The following is a 17,146-nucleotide window of genomic DNA, read 5'->3' on the forward strand; positions in this document are numbered from 1 at the left end:
AATTAACAATTTAATTTTCGTGCTCGTCTCTCGTCTGAATGTTTGATCAATTTGTGCATATATAAAAATAGAGAGAGGGTGGGTGAGACATAGACAGAGAAAAAGAGAGAAAGAGTGGGGTGAGAGGGAGTGTAAAACTAAAAAAAAAACATATATAGAATACAATTATAAGCAGAAGTACGTATAAAAAATATATATATAAATAAATTTAAATTAAATTTAAACTAAATTAATTTAAATTAAATTAAATTATTACCACAAACACATAAACATAAACATATATTTATAAAAAAAAAAAAACAAAAAATGCAAAAAAAAAAAACAACAAATTATAAATGTTTATGTCCCACTGTGCAGGCGAGCTGCGCACAAGTTAGTGCCTGTTTGCAGCGATAGATGGCGCCAGCAGCTGGTAGGCATAGTTTAAAAACAAATTTTTTTTAGCTCGTAGTTAGTCACAATTTAAATGAATTACAGAAGTGGAAGAAGAAGAGAAGCTAAAGCTGCGGCGCCATTGGGCAGCGGCCACAGCACAGTGGGGCAACATAAGCTAAACTAAAACTAAACTAGATTATATTCAAATTGTATTCAAAACTAGCAAATGATATATATGTATATGTATATGTATATGTAAAATTGTATAACTGTAAAAAATATTTATATATACACACACACATACATACATTAATATTTAAAAAGGGAGAGTGTGTTGTTTTTCTGTCGCCTAACTGTAAATTGTAATCTATGTAAATCTAATATATATACATATATATTTATGTAAACATAATTCTATATATGTATATGTATATGTATAGAATAACTGTACATTAGCTATATGCGCACGTCTAAAGCGAACTAAAACAAATGCCTAAAACGATGAGAAAGAGAGAATAGAATAACCGTAGCTTAACGCGGGCGACACTAGATGGCGCCACACAGCGCACGCTCAAAAAAAAAAAAATGTTCTAGTAAGAATTTTTGTTCAAATTTTTGTTTGTTTTTGATTTCATTAATTTAATTTATATGAAATGCTTTTTTGCCCTATAAAGAAACGTATAAGACTTTGAGAAACTATATAAAAAAAAAATAAATAAAAAAAAAAATTTATGCAAGCAACACAAAAACAAAGAAAACTAAAAATAAAAAATATATAAATACAAGAAAAAAAAAAATATTATGTAAAAAAAATTTAGTTAAAATTAAATTTGGCTTTTCATGCAAAAAAAAAAAAAAAAAAACTATATATATATAATATTTGTATTTATGATTTTGTGTAATTTTTGTTGTGTTTTTGCTTCGCATAAGACAGAGTAAGAGAGAAAGAGATAGGGATAGAGCAGTGTAAAGTTAGCTTGAAAAGTAATGCAAAAACAGGTATAAAAATTGAATTTTAAATAAATTAAACAAAAAAATAATTTAACTATAAAAAATTAATGAAATATAAATTAATTTTTTTGGTTTATAAAAAAATGGAAAAAAGTTTCTAAAACTCGCGCGTATTTAGTTGAATTGTAAAGCCTAAGTTATGCCTAGACCACGCCCCCTACAACACACCTACATACATACACACACACACACACACACACACTCAAACTACTTAGACTTAAGCCTGTGAGAGGAAGAGCGAGCGAGAGCGAGAGCGAGAGAGTGGTTATGAAAGAAAGCAAAAAATACATTTGTACATACATATCGCGTCCCACATTTGTTTTCAATGATGGGCGTGGCCGTAGCAGCAATTTACCTATATATATATATACACGTATATATAGTACAGTTAAGTTACGCAAGTATACAATTAATTCAATTAAAATTAATTAAATTAAACTAAATTATGAACTAAGCTTAACAAAAATTGTATAATTTATTAAATCGCAAAGAGAGTTATGTAAGCAAAAACAAAAACAAACAACAAACTAAATAGTGAGAGCAAATTATGTAAATTATTATAAACACACTCACACACACACACACACACACACACACACACACACACACACACACACACATAGCATATATATGTATATATAACGGTACACACATCTATATATATATATATATATATATATATATATATATATATATATATATATATATATATATATATATATATATATATATATATATATATATATTTATTTATATATATGTATAAATTAAATTAAATTGGTTACAAAAAATACAAGAAGAAGAAAAACAAATTGAGAACGTATCATTAAAAATTACAAATTAAAAAACAAAATCAAACAAAAACAAAATATATTAATGAAAAAACATAAAATTTTCAAAAACTACAAAAAAAAAATTATGAAAAAATTGTTTTTATTTCGCTTTGGTTCACAAAATTGGCTGCGTTTTTACTTAGAATTCGACAAAAAAGAGAAGAAGCAGAAAGCTCGATGATGAAGGAGATGACAAATACTTCCATTATAGTTCCATCATCCAAACATTTTCCCCCCTTCCCACATACAAAATGCAAATTGCAAAATCTAGAGAACTTAAGCATAGGTTTCGACAACAACAACAACAACACTGTAAAAAACTACACTGAGCGAAAAAGTAGATGTCTATTTAAGAAAGAGAAGAGCAGAGAAAAGGAACAACAGAGAAAATGAGTGCAGATCAATTGAAAGAAAAAGAGAGATAGAGTTGGAGCAATCCTCGGATAACCGAAGCTATAATACCTTTGCAGAACTCTCTAGAGATCAAGAGAGACAGAGAGGAAAGGACAGAGAGAGATAGAAAGTTGTCAACAGTTGTAGCACTGCAAAGATACAAATAGAGAACTATGAGTTTGTTTCCAAGCAGCGAACGAGACATCAGATATATCTAAAATATCTCTCTCTGTAGAAGCTCTCGTATTGGTATTATACAAAGGTATACCTGAAAAGTTTTTCATTTGATTTCGACTCCTTTATGTGCTGCAGTACCTATAACCAAAGTCCACACAGACTTGAGAGTGAGGATGTAGCCAATCCTAAAGCCCATATACAGACATACGTATATATATAGAATTCTGGACTCCAACATATACACCATTCTTACGATACCCATTAGAAATATCTCATTTTTGCAGCTCTGTCAAAGGAAGAAGAAGAAGAAAGTGCCTAGTGAACCAGTAGAAGAGTTTAGATCCTAAACTTTGTCGATATCTCCCCTATCATAACGAAATATATATGTACACAATGACACACACACACACACATACATATATATATACTAAATACTTGCGAGAGTTGCGTAAAGTTTCTTAGGCCTGGGCAAATGTATACGATTTATATGTAAGGTTATGTTGAAATCGAAACTTCAATGGAATCCAATTGGCGTTGGGGCATTCTAGTTAGAATACAATTGGCAAAGATGGCAAGGAATTTACGGAATGTGTGTGTGAGAGAGTGAAAGAGTGTGTTATATATATAATCTAGTATTAAATAAATCCAATTAGTATCCAATTGGCAAACACCACAAGGAACTCCGTTTTGTGTTCAACGTTGTATGCGTGAGAGAGCAAGAGAGTGTGTGTGAGAGAGAGAGAGAGAGAGAGAGAGAGAGAGAGAGAGAGAGATGTGAGTGCCCGTCGTTAAATTAGAATCCAAATCCTAATTAGACTCCAATAGGCGGCGAAAGAATGATCCTTAAGTTGGAATCCCAATTAGAATCGTGTTTGTAAACACTACAAAGAACTTGGTTTTGGGTGTGTGTGTGTGAGAGAGAGAGAGATAAGGAGAGAAATGTTTGATTTACTCAAATACAATTCAATATCAAATGGAATCCATATTGGAATCTAATGGGAAAGCCTAACAAGGAATTTTGTTTGTGTTCAAGAAAGGGTTAGTAGGGAGAATGAGAGAGAGAGATAGCCAACGATCGGGAGAGGGAGTATGCATGTGTGCGTGTTACTTAGTTATGGCAAATTTTTTAGTGCAAAACATTAATCGATAGTTAATATGCAGACATATTTATGCGTATATATTTATATATAGATATACATATATGTATGTATATATAGCCAATATTAAACGAGTTTATACACAGCTCTATCTGCATATATGCGTACATATATACATACATATGTGTGTATATGGTTCTACATATATTGGAATATTCCACATTGTATATTGATAAATTCGTGAGCGAATCGATCCGTTTTATCCAAGTTCAATCTCTAGGGGTGCTAGACTGAGTTATATATATATAAATATTATATAAATATAAATATAAAAATATATATACATAAACGTAAAAACAAACTCTTAACGTAAACGTAATTCAATTACCTTTTTGCAAAAGAATTAAGTATCAAATACACCAGACTAATTTGCAATCTATATGTACAGACCTACATATTTGTATACCTATATACATATTATATATATACATATATATATATATACATGCATTATAAAGTTAAAACCTTCCATAAACCTGGCCCTAAGGTAATTTCTAACACCAATAACACACACAAATACAAACACACACAAATATATACATATATAAATATATATATATATATATATATTTACATATGTAGATTTTAAGCAGAAAAGAAAACTATAAATTATTATGAGCATAAAATACCTACACAGACACACATACAATTCCTAAGATCGACGAGGTATATACATACATATATATATATATAAACTGTCTAAAATTCGACTGCAATGTTGTATTTTTCAGCACGTAAAATAAACAGAGAAACTAAAACTAAGTTCAAAATGTAAAAGTTCGTTACATTCAGCAGGCAATCGAGCGCTGTTTGACAAAAATGAAAATTACCCCAAATCAAATTCCCCCTTCAAAATGTCCCACAACATAAAAACTAACTACGCAATATTCCCAAAGCAAAAAAAAAAAAAAAAAAAACAAAAAAAAAAAACAAAGAGAAAACACCAGAAAAGAAAATACAGTTTGTTAATGAAAATTGAGGTTTGAGAAATGTAAAAAAGAGTTGCGTGTAAGCGGTTTGATTGAGAATAAAAACTAAAAGAGCAAGTGAAGCAACAGAGAAGAAAAGAAAACGAGAAAATGCGAAAAGTCTTTTAATTTCAACGGCTGAGCAGTGGCATAGCAATCAGCTGCTGTCTGTGCTGCCATGCACTGAACTGCTTGAAACGTAGCGAACCAAGCAGTTAGCTGAAGTGTTATACATTTCGCTCTTGCATAGAGAGAGACAGCCGTTTTGTGCATGGACATGGTCTTGGGCATTAAAGATTTCGCGCTAGTCTGAACAGTGCTGTAGCAATTAGCTGTTGACAGAGCCACCAGGTTATTTGTTAACTAAACCAAGCGGACAGTCGATGTGTTATACTGGCATAAAGCGGGACAACTGTATGAAAAACAGTGATGTAGCAGCGTGCTTTTAAGTGGCATGGCAGATTGGCGCGCGTTTGCACACAATTTGAATGAGCCGCAAATGTTTTAAATTTATCATCATCATAAACAACAAATAATAGTTTCCCATAAGAAGAATCTGATTGAATGATATTCTTTTCTTCAAGTGTCATTTGTATTGATTACTCAGAAATTATGAACGATTTTAAGCTGAAGCCTCAGATATCCGAAGTTTGGATAATTCCCCTCACCATCTGCGGCTACCTGACGGGCATCGGCCTCATCCTGCTCTGGTACGAGTGGCATCCGGGGCTCAAGCCACGAGATGTGACGCAGCGCTCGCTGATCTACGTCTGCCTGGGACTGCTGGGCACCACGATGATCTTCAGTCGCTCTGTGCGGTGAGCAAGTGCATCTGCCAGTGGATCGCCTCTAATCCTCGCCTGCCCTCGCAGCTGCATACTGACCCTCGCATTGCCTTCGCTGGGCAGCAGTCGAGGCCGCGCTCTGCTCATCGCCTTGGCCTTCTTCTTGGCCGCCCGCGGACCCATTGCCAACATCGTGGCCAACCTGATGGCGCTGCTGCGCAGCTTGGCCTGCGGCCAGGAGCTGCTGCGCCAGGCACTGGGCCACATGATCGACATGTTTAAGGAGCCGGTGCGAGCCGTCCAAATGGCCATCGAGCAGCTGCTGGACGAGCTGCGTCGCGTGATGCGCCAGCTGCTGGATCTGCTGGTGCGCATTCAAAGTTATCTCATGGTTATCGGTTAGTCTGGCTCTACCTGTCTCTGTCTCTCCCACTCTCCAAGTGTTCCTGCCTCATTTGCAGTTGATACCTTCAAGGCCTGCGCTGACTGGCTCAAGGCCATCCTGGAGCTGTGCAACTCGGAGCTGGGCACGCCCTGGACGCGTTGCCAGACGGCGGCCAAGCGGGCGATGCTCAAGTGCCGCGCTCGCCTCGGCTTCCTGAAGGCCCTCTGCTACGCCACGAAAATCTTTCTGGCCCTTTGCTATCCTGCCAAGCTGGTGGATGTGTTTTGCGCAGGCGTCTGGGATGGCAGCTGGGAGATCGTGGACACCATACTAGAGCGTGAGTCTATCTCTCTCTCTCTTTCTCTCTTTCGATCTGTCTATTTATGTCTATTTTATCTATTCTTTCCCCATCTCTCTCTCCCTCATCAGGCTACTACGAATTCGTCGCACAGCTGGAAGAAATGTTCGACGTGAGCATCAGCTTCGAGCACCAATTCCACTTCCAGACGAATGCATCCAGGAATCTCTCGGATGTGGGCGACGAGATCATTGAGGACATTAAAGTGCGCATGCGTCCTTTTATGGTCTTCGACAGCTGGCTGGATTTTCTCTGCTGGATCATGGTGCTTAGCATATTTATAAAGTAGGCAGCCATGCTTAATGGACGGACTGACTCGGGGAAGGGACTGACTGATGGGCAATGCAGAGAGAAAACTTTTAGAGTTTCCTCTTTAGGCAGATACAGACTTATTGAAACTAGAAACTAGATTTGACTGGGACTTCATTAGTTGATTAGTCTTGTCATTAACCTCTTTTCTCTTTGCCATTCTCTCTCTCCTCTCTCCCTCTCACACAGATCGATCTACTTCTATCTGCGCTACATGCACAGTCTGAGCTATCAAAACAGATTTCTGACCCGCTCGCTCTATGCCATCGATGCCAAGTGCCGGGAGAGGGGCGCACCGACAGTCATGCCACTGCAGGGCCTGGAGCACTTAAAGTACCGCAAGGTGAGAGCTCTGCAGACATTGATCCACCCATAACTCTAACCTCGAGCATCGCTGCAGCTGGGCAGCATTCGGCTGACTGCCTTGGAGTCTGTGCGGCTGGCCGAGAATGCGACCCTGATGCTCAACACGTGCCTGCAGCTGGGCATCATTTGCCTGGCGGACTACGGCGTCTTCTGGCTGCTGGACATGATCACGTACTACGGCGAGGAGCAGGACGACATCGAGATACCGCCCTTTCTGGACGTGCAGGTCGAGGGCGGCGGCTTCGTGGGCGATGTGATGCGGGGCGTGGCCAATGCCTTCCGGCCGATGTCCCAGCTGCCGCGCGTCAACTCGAAGAGCTGCCTGCCCGAACCCGTGGAGCCGGACTTCAGATACTATATAGCCATCTTGTTGCTCTGCCTGCTCGCCTGGTTCATTGTCTTCGCGGAGCCATATCTGCTGCGCCTGCGCCATGCGATCATGCAGCACTACTATCCGGAGCGAGCCCATGTCCGAGCGGTCTACCTGCACAACAAGATCATTGCGGAGAGAGGTCTGCTCTATAGTTATATACGAATTGGGGGTTGGGTTTATCTGGTTTAGTTAGCTGAATAGAAGAGTCATGAACTAGTTCACTTATTAGAAGATTGAGATTACTGAGATCAAAATTGAAGTCTCACATATATCTCAGTTCTTTCTGTTCATTAAACGAACTATTCTTTAGTCAGTTAGTAGATTTCTAGTTCTACTCCAGTTCAATTTCAGTCTCTCATATACGTATATCCATTACCATCTGATCTATTCTCAATGCTCCTAGTCAGCTTCCTCAAGAAGATGCGTCGCAAGATAAGAGCCACGTTTATGTATCAAAACTCGGACTGCTACAGCTGTTGCTGGAGTTGGATAAGAAACAAATTATGCTGGTTCGTACTCTCTCTCTCTCTCTCACTCTCTCTTACTCTCTCTTACTCACTCTCTCTATATCTTGTTCTTCAGGTGTTGCTGCTGCCTCTGCCTCTCGGGTGGTCCCCGCCAGGAGTCGTGCATACTGTGCGCCCAGCTGTTGAGCTCGTTAGTGTAGTACCTCGATAGCCTCAATTCAAGTCAGTCTCAACCAGGACTACCTACTGCCCTTTACAGCTCGAACCGCGTGCACTGCGACACGCCCAACTGCCGGGGCCTCTACTGCCAGCGCTGCTACAGCGAGTCCAAGCACAAGTGCTGCCTCTGCAGGCGACCCATCGACTATGGCGATCACAGCGACATCTCCGAGCTTCAGTAAGCCTAGCTGTAGACATCGCTGATATCCCTCAGTTGTAACAATAATCGTTTTTTCAGAGACTCCTCCGATGATGCCAACACGGAATCCTATGGCGAAATGCGAAAGAGGATATACTGTGCCAAGTACCGCAGGCAAAAGGACAATAAGAAGCCATGAAGAAGAGGGCGAAGTTGGAGGAAAGGGCACTACACTCATAGCGTTTTATATTGATGCCAGGGCAGCATTTCATTCCTAGTTAATAAGCTATTTAAAGTCGATCTGCATAATAGTTCTTGTATTGTAATCTTTGTTGATATAATCTTACGATTATTAATAAAATAAGGCTTAGTCCATTAACAGACTCTTCCATTCTTGTCTCTCTGAGCTCTTTCCGAAATGTTGTTTACTTTGCGCTAGACTTCATATTCAGAAAGAAAATAAACTGAAATCCATATCACTTCTACAGCCTCAACTCTAAAGTCTAGCCAGCTCAATAAAAATGTCACAATATAGCTTGGATTCATCGTACCAGTCATCATCGGAGGATGTACGTATAGAAGCTGGATCCAGCAGGAAAACAGAGCAGGAGCTCTCAAGCGATAAGCAAGGGCACGACTACGCAAAGAGAGTAATAAACTTTGAACTCCCCATGATTATTCGTCGGCAATGAATTTCAATTACCTCTAGTCCCATTCAGGCTTTGCGCTTAGATATGGCAATATATATTCGCTTTATAGGTCCTTTGAAAGGAACCAAACGGCCACATATTCAACAAAGATGGATTCCAAAGGCAATCGTGAACCAGGTCCCAAATACCGTTCACCCCCGCAAAGAAATTTAATGATCTATGCAATAATTGGCTATATATCGGGCATCATCCTGATCTTGCTCTGGTATCTGTTCCACTATCGCAAGGAGCGCGATGAGCTGAACCTCAAGTGGTTTTGCATTGTGCTGCTCGGCCTGCTGTTCCTGATAATCATCTATAACCGTGCGACCCAGTGCGTAAAACTAGACCTTGCTAGCTGTACTCCATTCACTATTTCTTTACAGATCGATTGGCGTTTTATGTTTGGTCTCCATTTTTGGCTATACGGGGCGCGAGCTATTCATTTCTCTGGCCTTGCTGCTCGCTGTTCTGGGTCCTGTGACGAATATCTTGGGCAATATTGAGATAATGGCGTATAGTTTGTCGTGTGGCCAAACGCTGTTGAGGGCCGCCCTGACGCCCATGCACGAGATCATGGGCTCCCCCGTCTACGTGATCGAGCAGGCGGTCTACACCTGCCTGAGCCAGGTGCGAAATCTGATGGATCGCCTGGACCGTGCACTGCGCAGCATTGAGGAACTTATTTTGCAGCTCTGTAAGTGAGATCCTCTATAGCCGTATGGCGCTAATGCTTCATCATTGACTCCGAACAGACTCGGGTTATCGGAGCTGCGATCATTGGCTGATGCACCAGCAAAGCTTCTTTGAGAACCAGATGGGCTCGCCCTACGATCGGTGCATGGGCGCTGGCATGATCAGCGTGCAGGACTGCAAGGCGAAGTTCAAGGAGCAGCCGTCCGTCTGTGCCCTCGAGAAGCACATCGAGTGGTTCTGCTCGAACCTGAAGGATGTGCCCAGCTTCTTTGACGTGAGCCTGAAGGAGCAGCAACGGATTGTCGATCAGGTCTTTAGCCGTAAGTCCGAGTCCAGGGAAGTGAGAGCTCTCTAGCATTTGCACTCTGTTCGCAGGGCCCATGGACATGTTCGGAAAGATCCGCGCCATGTTCGAGGTGAGCATTACGTTCGACCATAGCCCCAAGTCGGATGAGACTAGCGGCGCCTCGGACAGCGATATCGGACAGAACATCGACGCAGACTTCGATCGGCATATATTCCTCTTCGTCTACCTCTGGCTGGCGGCCATGCTGAGCATGCTGATCGTGCTGCTGGTGCTGCACTCGATCTACTTTCACATCAACTACTTGGACAGCAATCACTATCGCAACTACTATTTGACCAAGGACTTTTTCGACATCAACAAGGAGAAGCCCAGCGGCTTGACGGAAAATCTCCTGCCCCTACGACCCACCGAGCGGAAGACCTTTGTCAGGGTAATTGGTTGACAGTTTGTATCCATCGAATACTGGCCTCAGTTTCCCTTTGCAGCTGGACTCGTGGCGCCTCTTGCCCTGCGAGACGCGTCATGCCCACGTTTCCGTAGTGCTTCTGCTCATTATTAGCTTCCAGCTCTTCACCATTTGCGTATTCGACTATGGCCTATCCTGGATGCTCGCTAATTTGACCTACCACCTGCACCAGACAGCCGAGCTGGAGCGTGAGCTCTCATGAATCTTATGCCTGTCTCAGCTATTTGACTTCTGCTTTCCTTAGCACCCGAGTATACGAAAGTTGTGATTAGGAGTGGTGGATTCATCGCTGACCTCTTGCGTGACTTTGTGCACGCCTTTGAGCCCTTGAGCAAGAACCTCATTGTGGACATTCAACATTGCTTGCCAATGCCCAGGCCACCAAAGTTTTTGCGCTACTGGGAGATTATGATGCTGTGCCTGCTGGCCTGGCTTCTGATCATCGGCGAGCCAATCAGTCATCGCGTGGGCCACAAGATCATGTCCATGTTCTACCCAGCCAATGGGCGACGTCGTGCTGTATTGCTGCACGAACGCCTGAGCTATGGCAGAGGTAGAAACTCTTACCTATCTGCAGTCGATCAATCCGTTCTTATTTCCTCTCCTATTTCCCTCTCTCAGTCGTCTTTATGCGTAAGGTTAGGTGGCGGGCGCAGTTACTTAACTTTTACGTCCCGGATAACTGCAAGTGTCTAACGCAATTGATAGCCAAGATGAGCGGAACCTTGTACAGGTGCGTGAGTGGCTTATATATATTATAGATCATATAATCTCTTGATATTCTCCTGCTAGACTCACCAAGGGCTACCTCGGCTCCTATGAGGGCAAGTACTGTCTTCTCTGCAAGTCAAGACTGATCTAGTGAGCAGGATCGTAGCTTTCTTCCATTTAAGCCACTTTACAGTATAAAATCTTCTCTGCTTGCAGCGGAGGTTTCGTCGTGTGCAAAACGCCCAACTGCAGGGGCATCTTTTGTGAGTTGTGCTTCCTGGACTTGGATTCCGAGTGTCTGGTGTGCTCTCTGCGTATTCGTTTTGACCACATCGTGAATATAAGCGATGTTGAGTGAGTATGAAGTCGAATTGTATATGTGTATGTGTGTATACGATCTATGATCTGTTGCAGGGACTCATCGGATGCTGAAAGCGTGCATAAGGCTTCGCGGCCTGATCCTAATTATGTCATTTACTAAAGCATTATTAAAGACAATTTTCAATTGACAATGAATTTTCAATACACGTAGTTAGAGGCAAAGAGTCTTGATTGACAAAGAGATTTTAAAATAGATTAGTCGATCGGAACTGTTTCTCCTCTTAGGCATCTAGTAATAGGACTCTTGGCTCAATAGTAAACTCCCCCTCTTACTGTTATATATACATACCTATATATCTCTGGCAGAATCTAGGCTATATCAAGTAGTGCGACCGTGCGACACTTTCAAACTCTCCCTCTCTCTCTCTATCAAGCCACGATCAGCTCGTGAGCTCTCGTCGTGCCTTGTCGTGCTTCCCCCGTCCATCTCTAGCACAGCTCGCACTGCATTTCTCTTTGGCAAGCGGCAAAGCATCTTTCTTTTTTCTCTGCGCTCAGCCATCCAGCTGCAGACCTTACTTGGAGCTGGGAATCTCAGCGATTCTGATGAATCGCAGCTTTTATTTAGCAAAAATGACATTGCGTCTGGCTCATCGGCCGGCCTTTAGGCCCGCTCGCCGCCGGCTGGGACTTTGTCATGGCCATCTATAGCTACTGTCAGCTCGTTTGTCGCCTTGTCAAGGCGCTCGCTTGGCCCCGACGAGTGTCCAGTGGGCCACAGCACTTTGTTTTCAATTTGTGTCTGGGCTGGGCTGGTCTGGGCTGGTCTGGTCTGGCTGGGCCGCGCCCCCTTTTCAGTGGCTGGACATTGCGGGCATTGCTTGGCGCACATGTGGGCAACAATTAAATGTTCATTAAATGCGACAAGCACGACAAGCCTCACAACAACAATTAAGTCGGACAAGGATTGGCTATCTGCTGATGATGACATCCTCAAAGCGATGCGACCGAATCAGAGACCCAGACCGGGTCCGGCTTGAGGAATGTGCTGTGTAATTTACAGCCATAAGCGATGGTGGTCCATCCCCCACTCTCCCCTTTCTCAGCACCGTTCTCTATGGCAATCCCTCTCTTATTTATGAGCCACAAATTTTGACATTTATTTCTATTTTGGGCAAACACATATAAAAACTGTAACACGCTTTTTATCTCAGCGGTCGGCGTTTGATCCGTCTCCATACCACATTCTATTCATCTCGCCCATTCGGGCTCTCTAATAAATTCTCTTAATAAATTCTCTGTTCTCTCTCCCATGCTAATGTGTACACAAGTGTTTATTTGTTATTTAACACCCGGAGAAACCACACACTGACCACCATCGTCGGCATTCGTTGGCATTCGTCGCTTGACATTTAACCACACCCGAAGAGCTCGAAGAACTCTCGCTCGGCGGGTCATCGTGTTTGCCCTAGGGCTTATGCGATTGTGTTCTTGGGTTACCTGCTCGGTGGCCGTAACCTGAGCTCTTCTCTTGCGGAACTGTTCAACAAGCCGACTGACTATCCAAGGCATCAACTGATCCAGTTGCAAACCGTTATTAAACAATATTTAAGGGTTGTGAGTATGATCGAAGGCTTTAAGAGTTTTGTGCTTTGTTTGCGGTTCGCGTGAAATGAATACCTTCAGCTCGAACTTGCCAAGTCCTTAACTCTTTTGTGGCCGAGATGTCTTACTTGTTGAGCGAAGTAGTGAGAGAGAGAGAGGGCTTACCGTAAGGAGAAAGGGTAAGGAAAATGGAGGAGTTTTGGTGATTTGATAAGGAAATACCTGAAAAGCTTGTAGGGCATGCGTGATAAGTAATCTAATAATGCATTATAGCATCTTCTTATGAGTAGCCGCACATCCTTGGAGTTATGGGCCCTAGGCAGTTATACTGATACCATTTAATAAACCTTTTGATATAAGCCTCAAATTCAAGATTTTATTTATAATGCTAGACATTGTTTGGACAACACAGTTAGGTCCTTACAGCCTTCTTATTGGGATAGCCGAAGAAGCCGATGCTCTTCAGCTCAATGAACAGCTCCTGATCGTTGCCAATGGCCCTGTAAATGGCCTTCTCCATTTCATCGTACTGAAAATGTGGTGCGAAGGGCATGTCGTTGAGGGCCTCAAACAAAACGTTGCCGCGCTCATTGCCAACGACCAACACCGTGCCGCTATTGGAGAATCTGCAGAGAGAGGAAGAGAGTGAGAGAGAGTAGAGAGTAGATTACAGGGTATTGAGTGTCTCATACTGAGCTATTGTGTTGTAGGAGGCGTCCATGTCGTGCTTGCCCATGGGCTTGAGTATGTTGCGACGCAGATCCCAAATGCTGCACGTATTCCGATTGACAGACACAATAATTGTCGAGTTGATGGGACTCCACTTGGCCCAGTGAATGGGCTGGAAGTCGTCGAGCAGCTCGATCAGCGGTCGGGTAATGCCATCCACCCAGATGCGCACGTACCTAAGGGAGGGAAATCGAGTGGGAGAATGAGTGAGGTAGAGCTAGATGAGTGATTCACTGATGCGTGGCCTCTACCAGTCGTTGCCGCAGGTGAGAAAGAGTCTGGGCGACCAGGGCGAGAACTCCATGATGTTGACGGCGCCGTCATGGCACTTGAGCACCTCCAGATATTGGTGCTGGTAGTTGATGGAGCACTTGTGTATGCAGCCCTCGTCGGTGAGGATGTAGTAGATGTCGTTGTCCACCGGGTGCGTGGTAATGGAGAGTCCTTGCGGGTGCCTGTTGGCGGCGACGGTCATGGTCGGGGAGATGGGCACGTGTATGCCCTCCGGATGACCCTCGATGCGCTCCAGAGTCATCTGGGTGAAGCCCAGGAGATAGGGACTCTTGCCCAGGTGGAAGCGTGTCACGGAGCCATCCTGCGACAGGCTGAGAAACGGATCGATCTCGCCCACATCGTCGTCGCCGACCTGCTTCAGCCAGCGTATGGCGACCACGGGCGAGCAGCCCGGCGAGGTGCTGCGCTGGGAGACGGCAATGGGCATGTTGGTGTCGTCCGCCACATCCCTCACCTCCACGCAGCCGTCGTACATGCCGATGGCGATGAGCGACGGCAGGTAGGGCGAGAAGCACAGGGCTGTGACGGGCGTCTTGTAGTAGTAGGCACGCTCCGGCTCGCCCGGATTCTTGATGCTCCACACGAACACGTCACCGGTGGAGGGCACATGCTGGGAGGAGAAGGAGAACAGGCCGTAGCCAACGGCCACAATGTCGCTGTTGGCGTAACAGAAACTAATATCGCTAACCGCCTTGCGGTCGTCGTTGACCTGGCTGGGCAACAGGCGGAAGAGGCCCTTCATCGAGTACTTGTACTGGACCTCCGTGGAGCTGCGATTCGGCTGCTGAAAGTTGCGGAATCGCTGCATGCCCGAGGTGTAGAAGTTGCTGGAGAGAGTGCGTCCGATGAAGAGTATGGCCTTCTTGAAGACCGGATGCTTGAACAGCTGCTGGGTCACCGAGCGCGCCTTGTTCCGCTCGTGGACCTCCTCCTCGAGGGCGATCGTGGTTCGGGGCTCCGCGCCGCCCGGCGGGCCGGTCTGGCTGATCATATTTTGCGTCATCTGGGTCTGCTTGCTGACCACGCCCTGCAGCGTGTCGTACATCTCGAAGTTGGAGACGTACGAGCCCACGGTGGCGTGACTCACGTAGATCGTATTCACGGCCCGGCTGTTGGTCAGGACTACCTCTGTCTGGGCATCGTTGTCGGACCGACGGCGCACCTTGCCCTTGCCGACGGTGAGGTAGTCGTAGAGGCGATTGTCCGCCTCAACAGCGTTGCCCTGCTCTGTGCCCTTGGCCACAGTCGAGTTGATCTGCGAGTGCAGCTCGATGAACTCTGATTTGCGTATCGTCACTTTCACAAAGGACTTTGTGAAGGGCACGGGAATGTGCGCCGGCTGCTCCTCGTCCTTGTGAACGCCCGCCGGATCAAAGATGATTGCCTCATGGAGAATCTAGGGCGAGAGAGTTATGGGTAGGTGGGGCGAGTTAGCTCTTAGCTAGATCTTACGCCACTGATGAGCTCATCCATCGACTGCTTATTGCCACCCACACCGCCCCGCATGCTCGACCTGGTCTTCGAGCGCAGCATGCTGCCCCGCGTGTGATACATCTGCATCGTGGCTATGTTGTGCATCAAGTGCAGGTTGAACTTCATGAACTTGTCGGTGTACTGCGACTCGGTCAGGGCATTGGGCGTGTAGTCCACCTCCTCGCCATCGACGGTCTCCTTCACCTGGGGGCAAGTGATTAGGATTTATGTGAGCTGCAGTGGTGTGTCTCGCCAAGTCACCTTGAACTGCGAGCGGTAATCAATGTTCGCATTGACCTCCACCGCATAGTAGTGCAGATCGCGCTTCTTCGTCACAAGTGCCGTTGACGATGGATCGTGGGCGACCATCACGGACCGCTTGAAGGTCTTGCGGTCGACATAGCTGGCGCTCTTTAGGTTCGAGTCCATTTCTCCCAATTTCGCCCAGTTGTTCAAGTCTCTCAATCTGCTGGAAGTCTAGTCAAAGTTCGAGTTCAAAGTTGATATTCGTTTGGAGAGACTCGATAGAGAGACTTCAAAGTGAACTCAGTTGGCAGTCGGTGAGTCGGTGCGCATTTCTAAAGTTTTTTTATTGAATCTCGTGGAGTTCTCCGCATTTGATTTCGGCTGTACGAACTTCCCCTGCGCTGTGCATTAGATAAAAGCCAGATAAAGCTAACACTTCGCCCTGGCTAACAACCACCGGCGAAGGACTCGGCGCTTCAGTAACAGTTGAGCTCGCGCGCCGTGCGACAGCAAGGATTTCCTAGCACACGTAACACGTAACAGAGCTAAAGCGGAATTGACTTTGACGTAAAGTTTGTGTTGAAGCAACGGCATATACATACATACATACATATATGTATGTGCGTATATACATATATTTCGATCTAATTGATGTGGTGTTAGACATAAGCTAAATCCAAATAGCAGCTAATTACGAGCATGTCCATTGCACAACAGCAACAACAACTCGAATTGGCATTGCCTTCAATGGATTGCCAAAGTGAAAACCAACTACCAGAAAACTCAATTAGGAATGTTGCAAAAACAGCGGCTCAGGCAACAGCGCTGGCCATGCCACAGCCTGTGGCAGCAGCACCAACAGCCACAGCCACTACTCCAGCAGCGAGCTCGAGTTCCACTGCGAGTGGAGCTCTGGCCAAGCAACAGCCGACGCAGTACGTCATAAATTCAGTGGCAATGCACGCAAAGGCAACCACCGCCGGCCTCATCTCGGGCGGCACGCTCCATCTGCATCGAGCGAGGAGTGCGCAGGTACGTGAAATATGACATTCGTTGCAATGAAAGTTCAGCCGCACACGCGGATGCACTTCCACGTCGAACAGCACGAGGTGTGCTCAATGCAAATGAACAGCAATTATTTACAGCCGAGCTACAGCTACATACATATATCCGCTTTGCAATGGCCATGCGGGGTATATTGGTTTTGTAACAGCTGACGGAGGCTGATGGAGGCGTGGCAGGTGGCAAAAGCTGTGCTGAACTGAGTTGATATAGGCTGTCCTCTAATCTTATC

General features: G+C 44.5%; 4 protein-coding genes and 2 long non-coding RNA genes across 6 annotated transcripts in view; 4 read left to right on the plus strand and 2 right to left on the minus strand.

Moving 5' to 3' along the window:
- The window catches only part of LOC149091303 (uncharacterized), a 194,739-nt gene extending 189,713 nt beyond the window's left edge, over positions 1-5,026 (plus strand). The window contains exon 2 of the long non-coding RNA XR_016196766.1: positions 3,850-5,026. This is a non-coding gene — a long non-coding RNA (uncharacterized LOC149091303). The remainder of the gene's footprint in view (positions 1-3,849) is intronic.
- LOC149091305 (uncharacterized) lies at positions 152-2,070 on the minus strand. Its single transcript, XR_016196763.1, has 2 exons — positions 1,986-2,070; positions 152-1,954 (listed from the first exon to the last, which is right to left on the minus strand). It is a non-coding gene; the product is annotated as an uncharacterized LOC149091305 (long non-coding RNA).
- A 460-nt stretch (positions 5,027-5,486) lies between the features above and the next one.
- Positions 5,487-8,567, plus strand: LOC108658379 (DC-STAMP domain-containing protein 2). Its single transcript, XM_030385886.2, has 10 exons — positions 5,487-5,732; positions 5,787-6,097; positions 6,161-6,421; positions 6,514-6,727; positions 6,941-7,094; positions 7,152-7,629; positions 7,894-7,999; positions 8,073-8,147; positions 8,217-8,354; positions 8,415-8,567. Exons 1-10 carry the CDS (start codon positions 5,527-5,529, stop codon positions 8,512-8,514), a joined length of 2,043 nt encoding a protein of 680 aa, XP_030241746.2. The 5' UTR covers positions 5,487-5,526; the 3' UTR covers positions 8,515-8,567.
- A 178-nt stretch (positions 8,568-8,745) lies between these two features.
- On the plus strand, positions 8,746-11,696 carry LOC108650354 (DC-STAMP domain-containing protein 2). The gene is made up of 11 exons (XM_030385893.2): positions 8,746-8,965; positions 9,025-9,338; positions 9,391-9,701; positions 9,760-10,020; positions 10,076-10,437; positions 10,493-10,661; positions 10,718-11,026; positions 11,095-11,206; positions 11,266-11,334; positions 11,401-11,538; positions 11,599-11,696. Exons 1-11 carry the CDS (start codon positions 8,837-8,839, stop codon positions 11,663-11,665), a joined length of 2,241 nt encoding a protein of 746 aa, XP_030241753.1. The 5' UTR covers positions 8,746-8,836; the 3' UTR covers positions 11,666-11,696.
- A 1,762-nt stretch (positions 11,697-13,458) lies between these two features.
- Dic61B (Dynein intermediate chain at 61B) lies at positions 13,459-16,110 on the minus strand. Its single transcript, XM_030385885.2, has 5 exons — positions 15,868-16,110; positions 15,586-15,810; positions 14,091-15,529; positions 13,803-14,015; positions 13,459-13,736 (listed from the first exon to the last, which is right to left on the minus strand). Exons 1-5 carry the CDS (start codon positions 16,033-16,035, stop codon positions 13,523-13,525), a joined length of 2,259 nt encoding a protein of 752 aa, XP_030241745.1. The 5' UTR covers positions 16,036-16,110; the 3' UTR covers positions 13,459-13,522.
- A 426-nt stretch (positions 16,111-16,536) lies between these two features.
- Positions 16,537-17,146, plus strand: part of p130CAS (Serine_rich_CAS and FAT-like_CAS_C domain-containing protein p130CAS) — a 40,041-nt gene continuing 39,431 nt past the window's right edge. The window contains exon 1 of the mRNA XM_018100936.3: positions 16,537-16,884. Within this exon, the coding sequence (XP_017956425.2) occupies positions 16,552-16,884 (333 nt within the window). The 5' untranslated portion in view covers positions 16,537-16,551. The remainder of the gene's footprint in view (positions 16,885-17,146) is intronic.

The sequence above is a fragment of the Drosophila navojoa genome, chromosome 4 (genome assembly GCF_054131105.1).
Source record: "Drosophila navojoa isolate 15081-1374.11 chromosome 4, UAZ_NAV_1.0, whole genome shotgun sequence".
In the NCBI taxonomy this organism is placed as follows: domain Eukaryota; kingdom Metazoa; phylum Arthropoda; class Insecta; order Diptera; family Drosophilidae; genus Drosophila; species Drosophila navojoa.

What these genes read in the sequence shown, in the direction of transcription:
- LOC108658379 (XM_030385886.2), top strand. Translation starts at nt 5,527, where the DNA reads ATGAACGATTTTAAGCTGAAGCCTCAGATATCCGAAGTTTGGATAATT. An exon ending in AAGTTATCTCATGGTTATCG is followed by an intron (nt 6,098 to 6,160) that starts GTTAGTCTGGCT and finishes CCTCATTTGCAG; the next exon opens with TTGATACCTTCAAGGCCTGC. An exon ending in ATAAGAAACAAATTATGCTG is followed by an intron (nt 8,000 to 8,072) that starts GTTCGTACTCTC and finishes CTTGTTCTTCAG; the next exon opens with GTGTTGCTGCTGCCTCTGCC.
- LOC108650354 (XM_030385893.2), top strand. Translation starts at nt 8,837, where the DNA reads ATGTCACAATATAGCTTGGATTCATCGTACCAGTCATCATCGGAGGAT. An exon ending in AGCGGAAGACCTTTGTCAGG is followed by an intron (nt 10,438 to 10,492) that starts GTAATTGGTTGA and finishes TTCCCTTTGCAG; the next exon opens with CTGGACTCGTGGCGCCTCTT. An exon ending in GTGAATATAAGCGATGTTGA is followed by an intron (nt 11,539 to 11,598) that starts GTGAGTATGAAG and finishes GATCTGTTGCAG; the next exon opens with GGACTCATCGGATGCTGAAA.
- Dic61B (XM_030385885.2), bottom strand. Translation starts at nt 16,035, where the DNA reads ATGGACTCGAACCTAAAGAGCGCCAGCTATGTCGACCGCAAGACCTTC. An exon ending in ATTACCGCTCGCAGTTCAAG is followed by an intron (nt 15,811 to 15,867) that starts GTGACTTGGCGA and finishes ACTTGCCCCCAG; the next exon opens with GTGAAGGAGACCGTCGATGG. An exon ending in CTCACCTGCGGCAACGACTG is followed by an intron (nt 14,016 to 14,090) that starts GTAGAGGCCACG and finishes TCCCTCCCTTAG; the next exon opens with GTACGTGCGCATCTGGGTGG.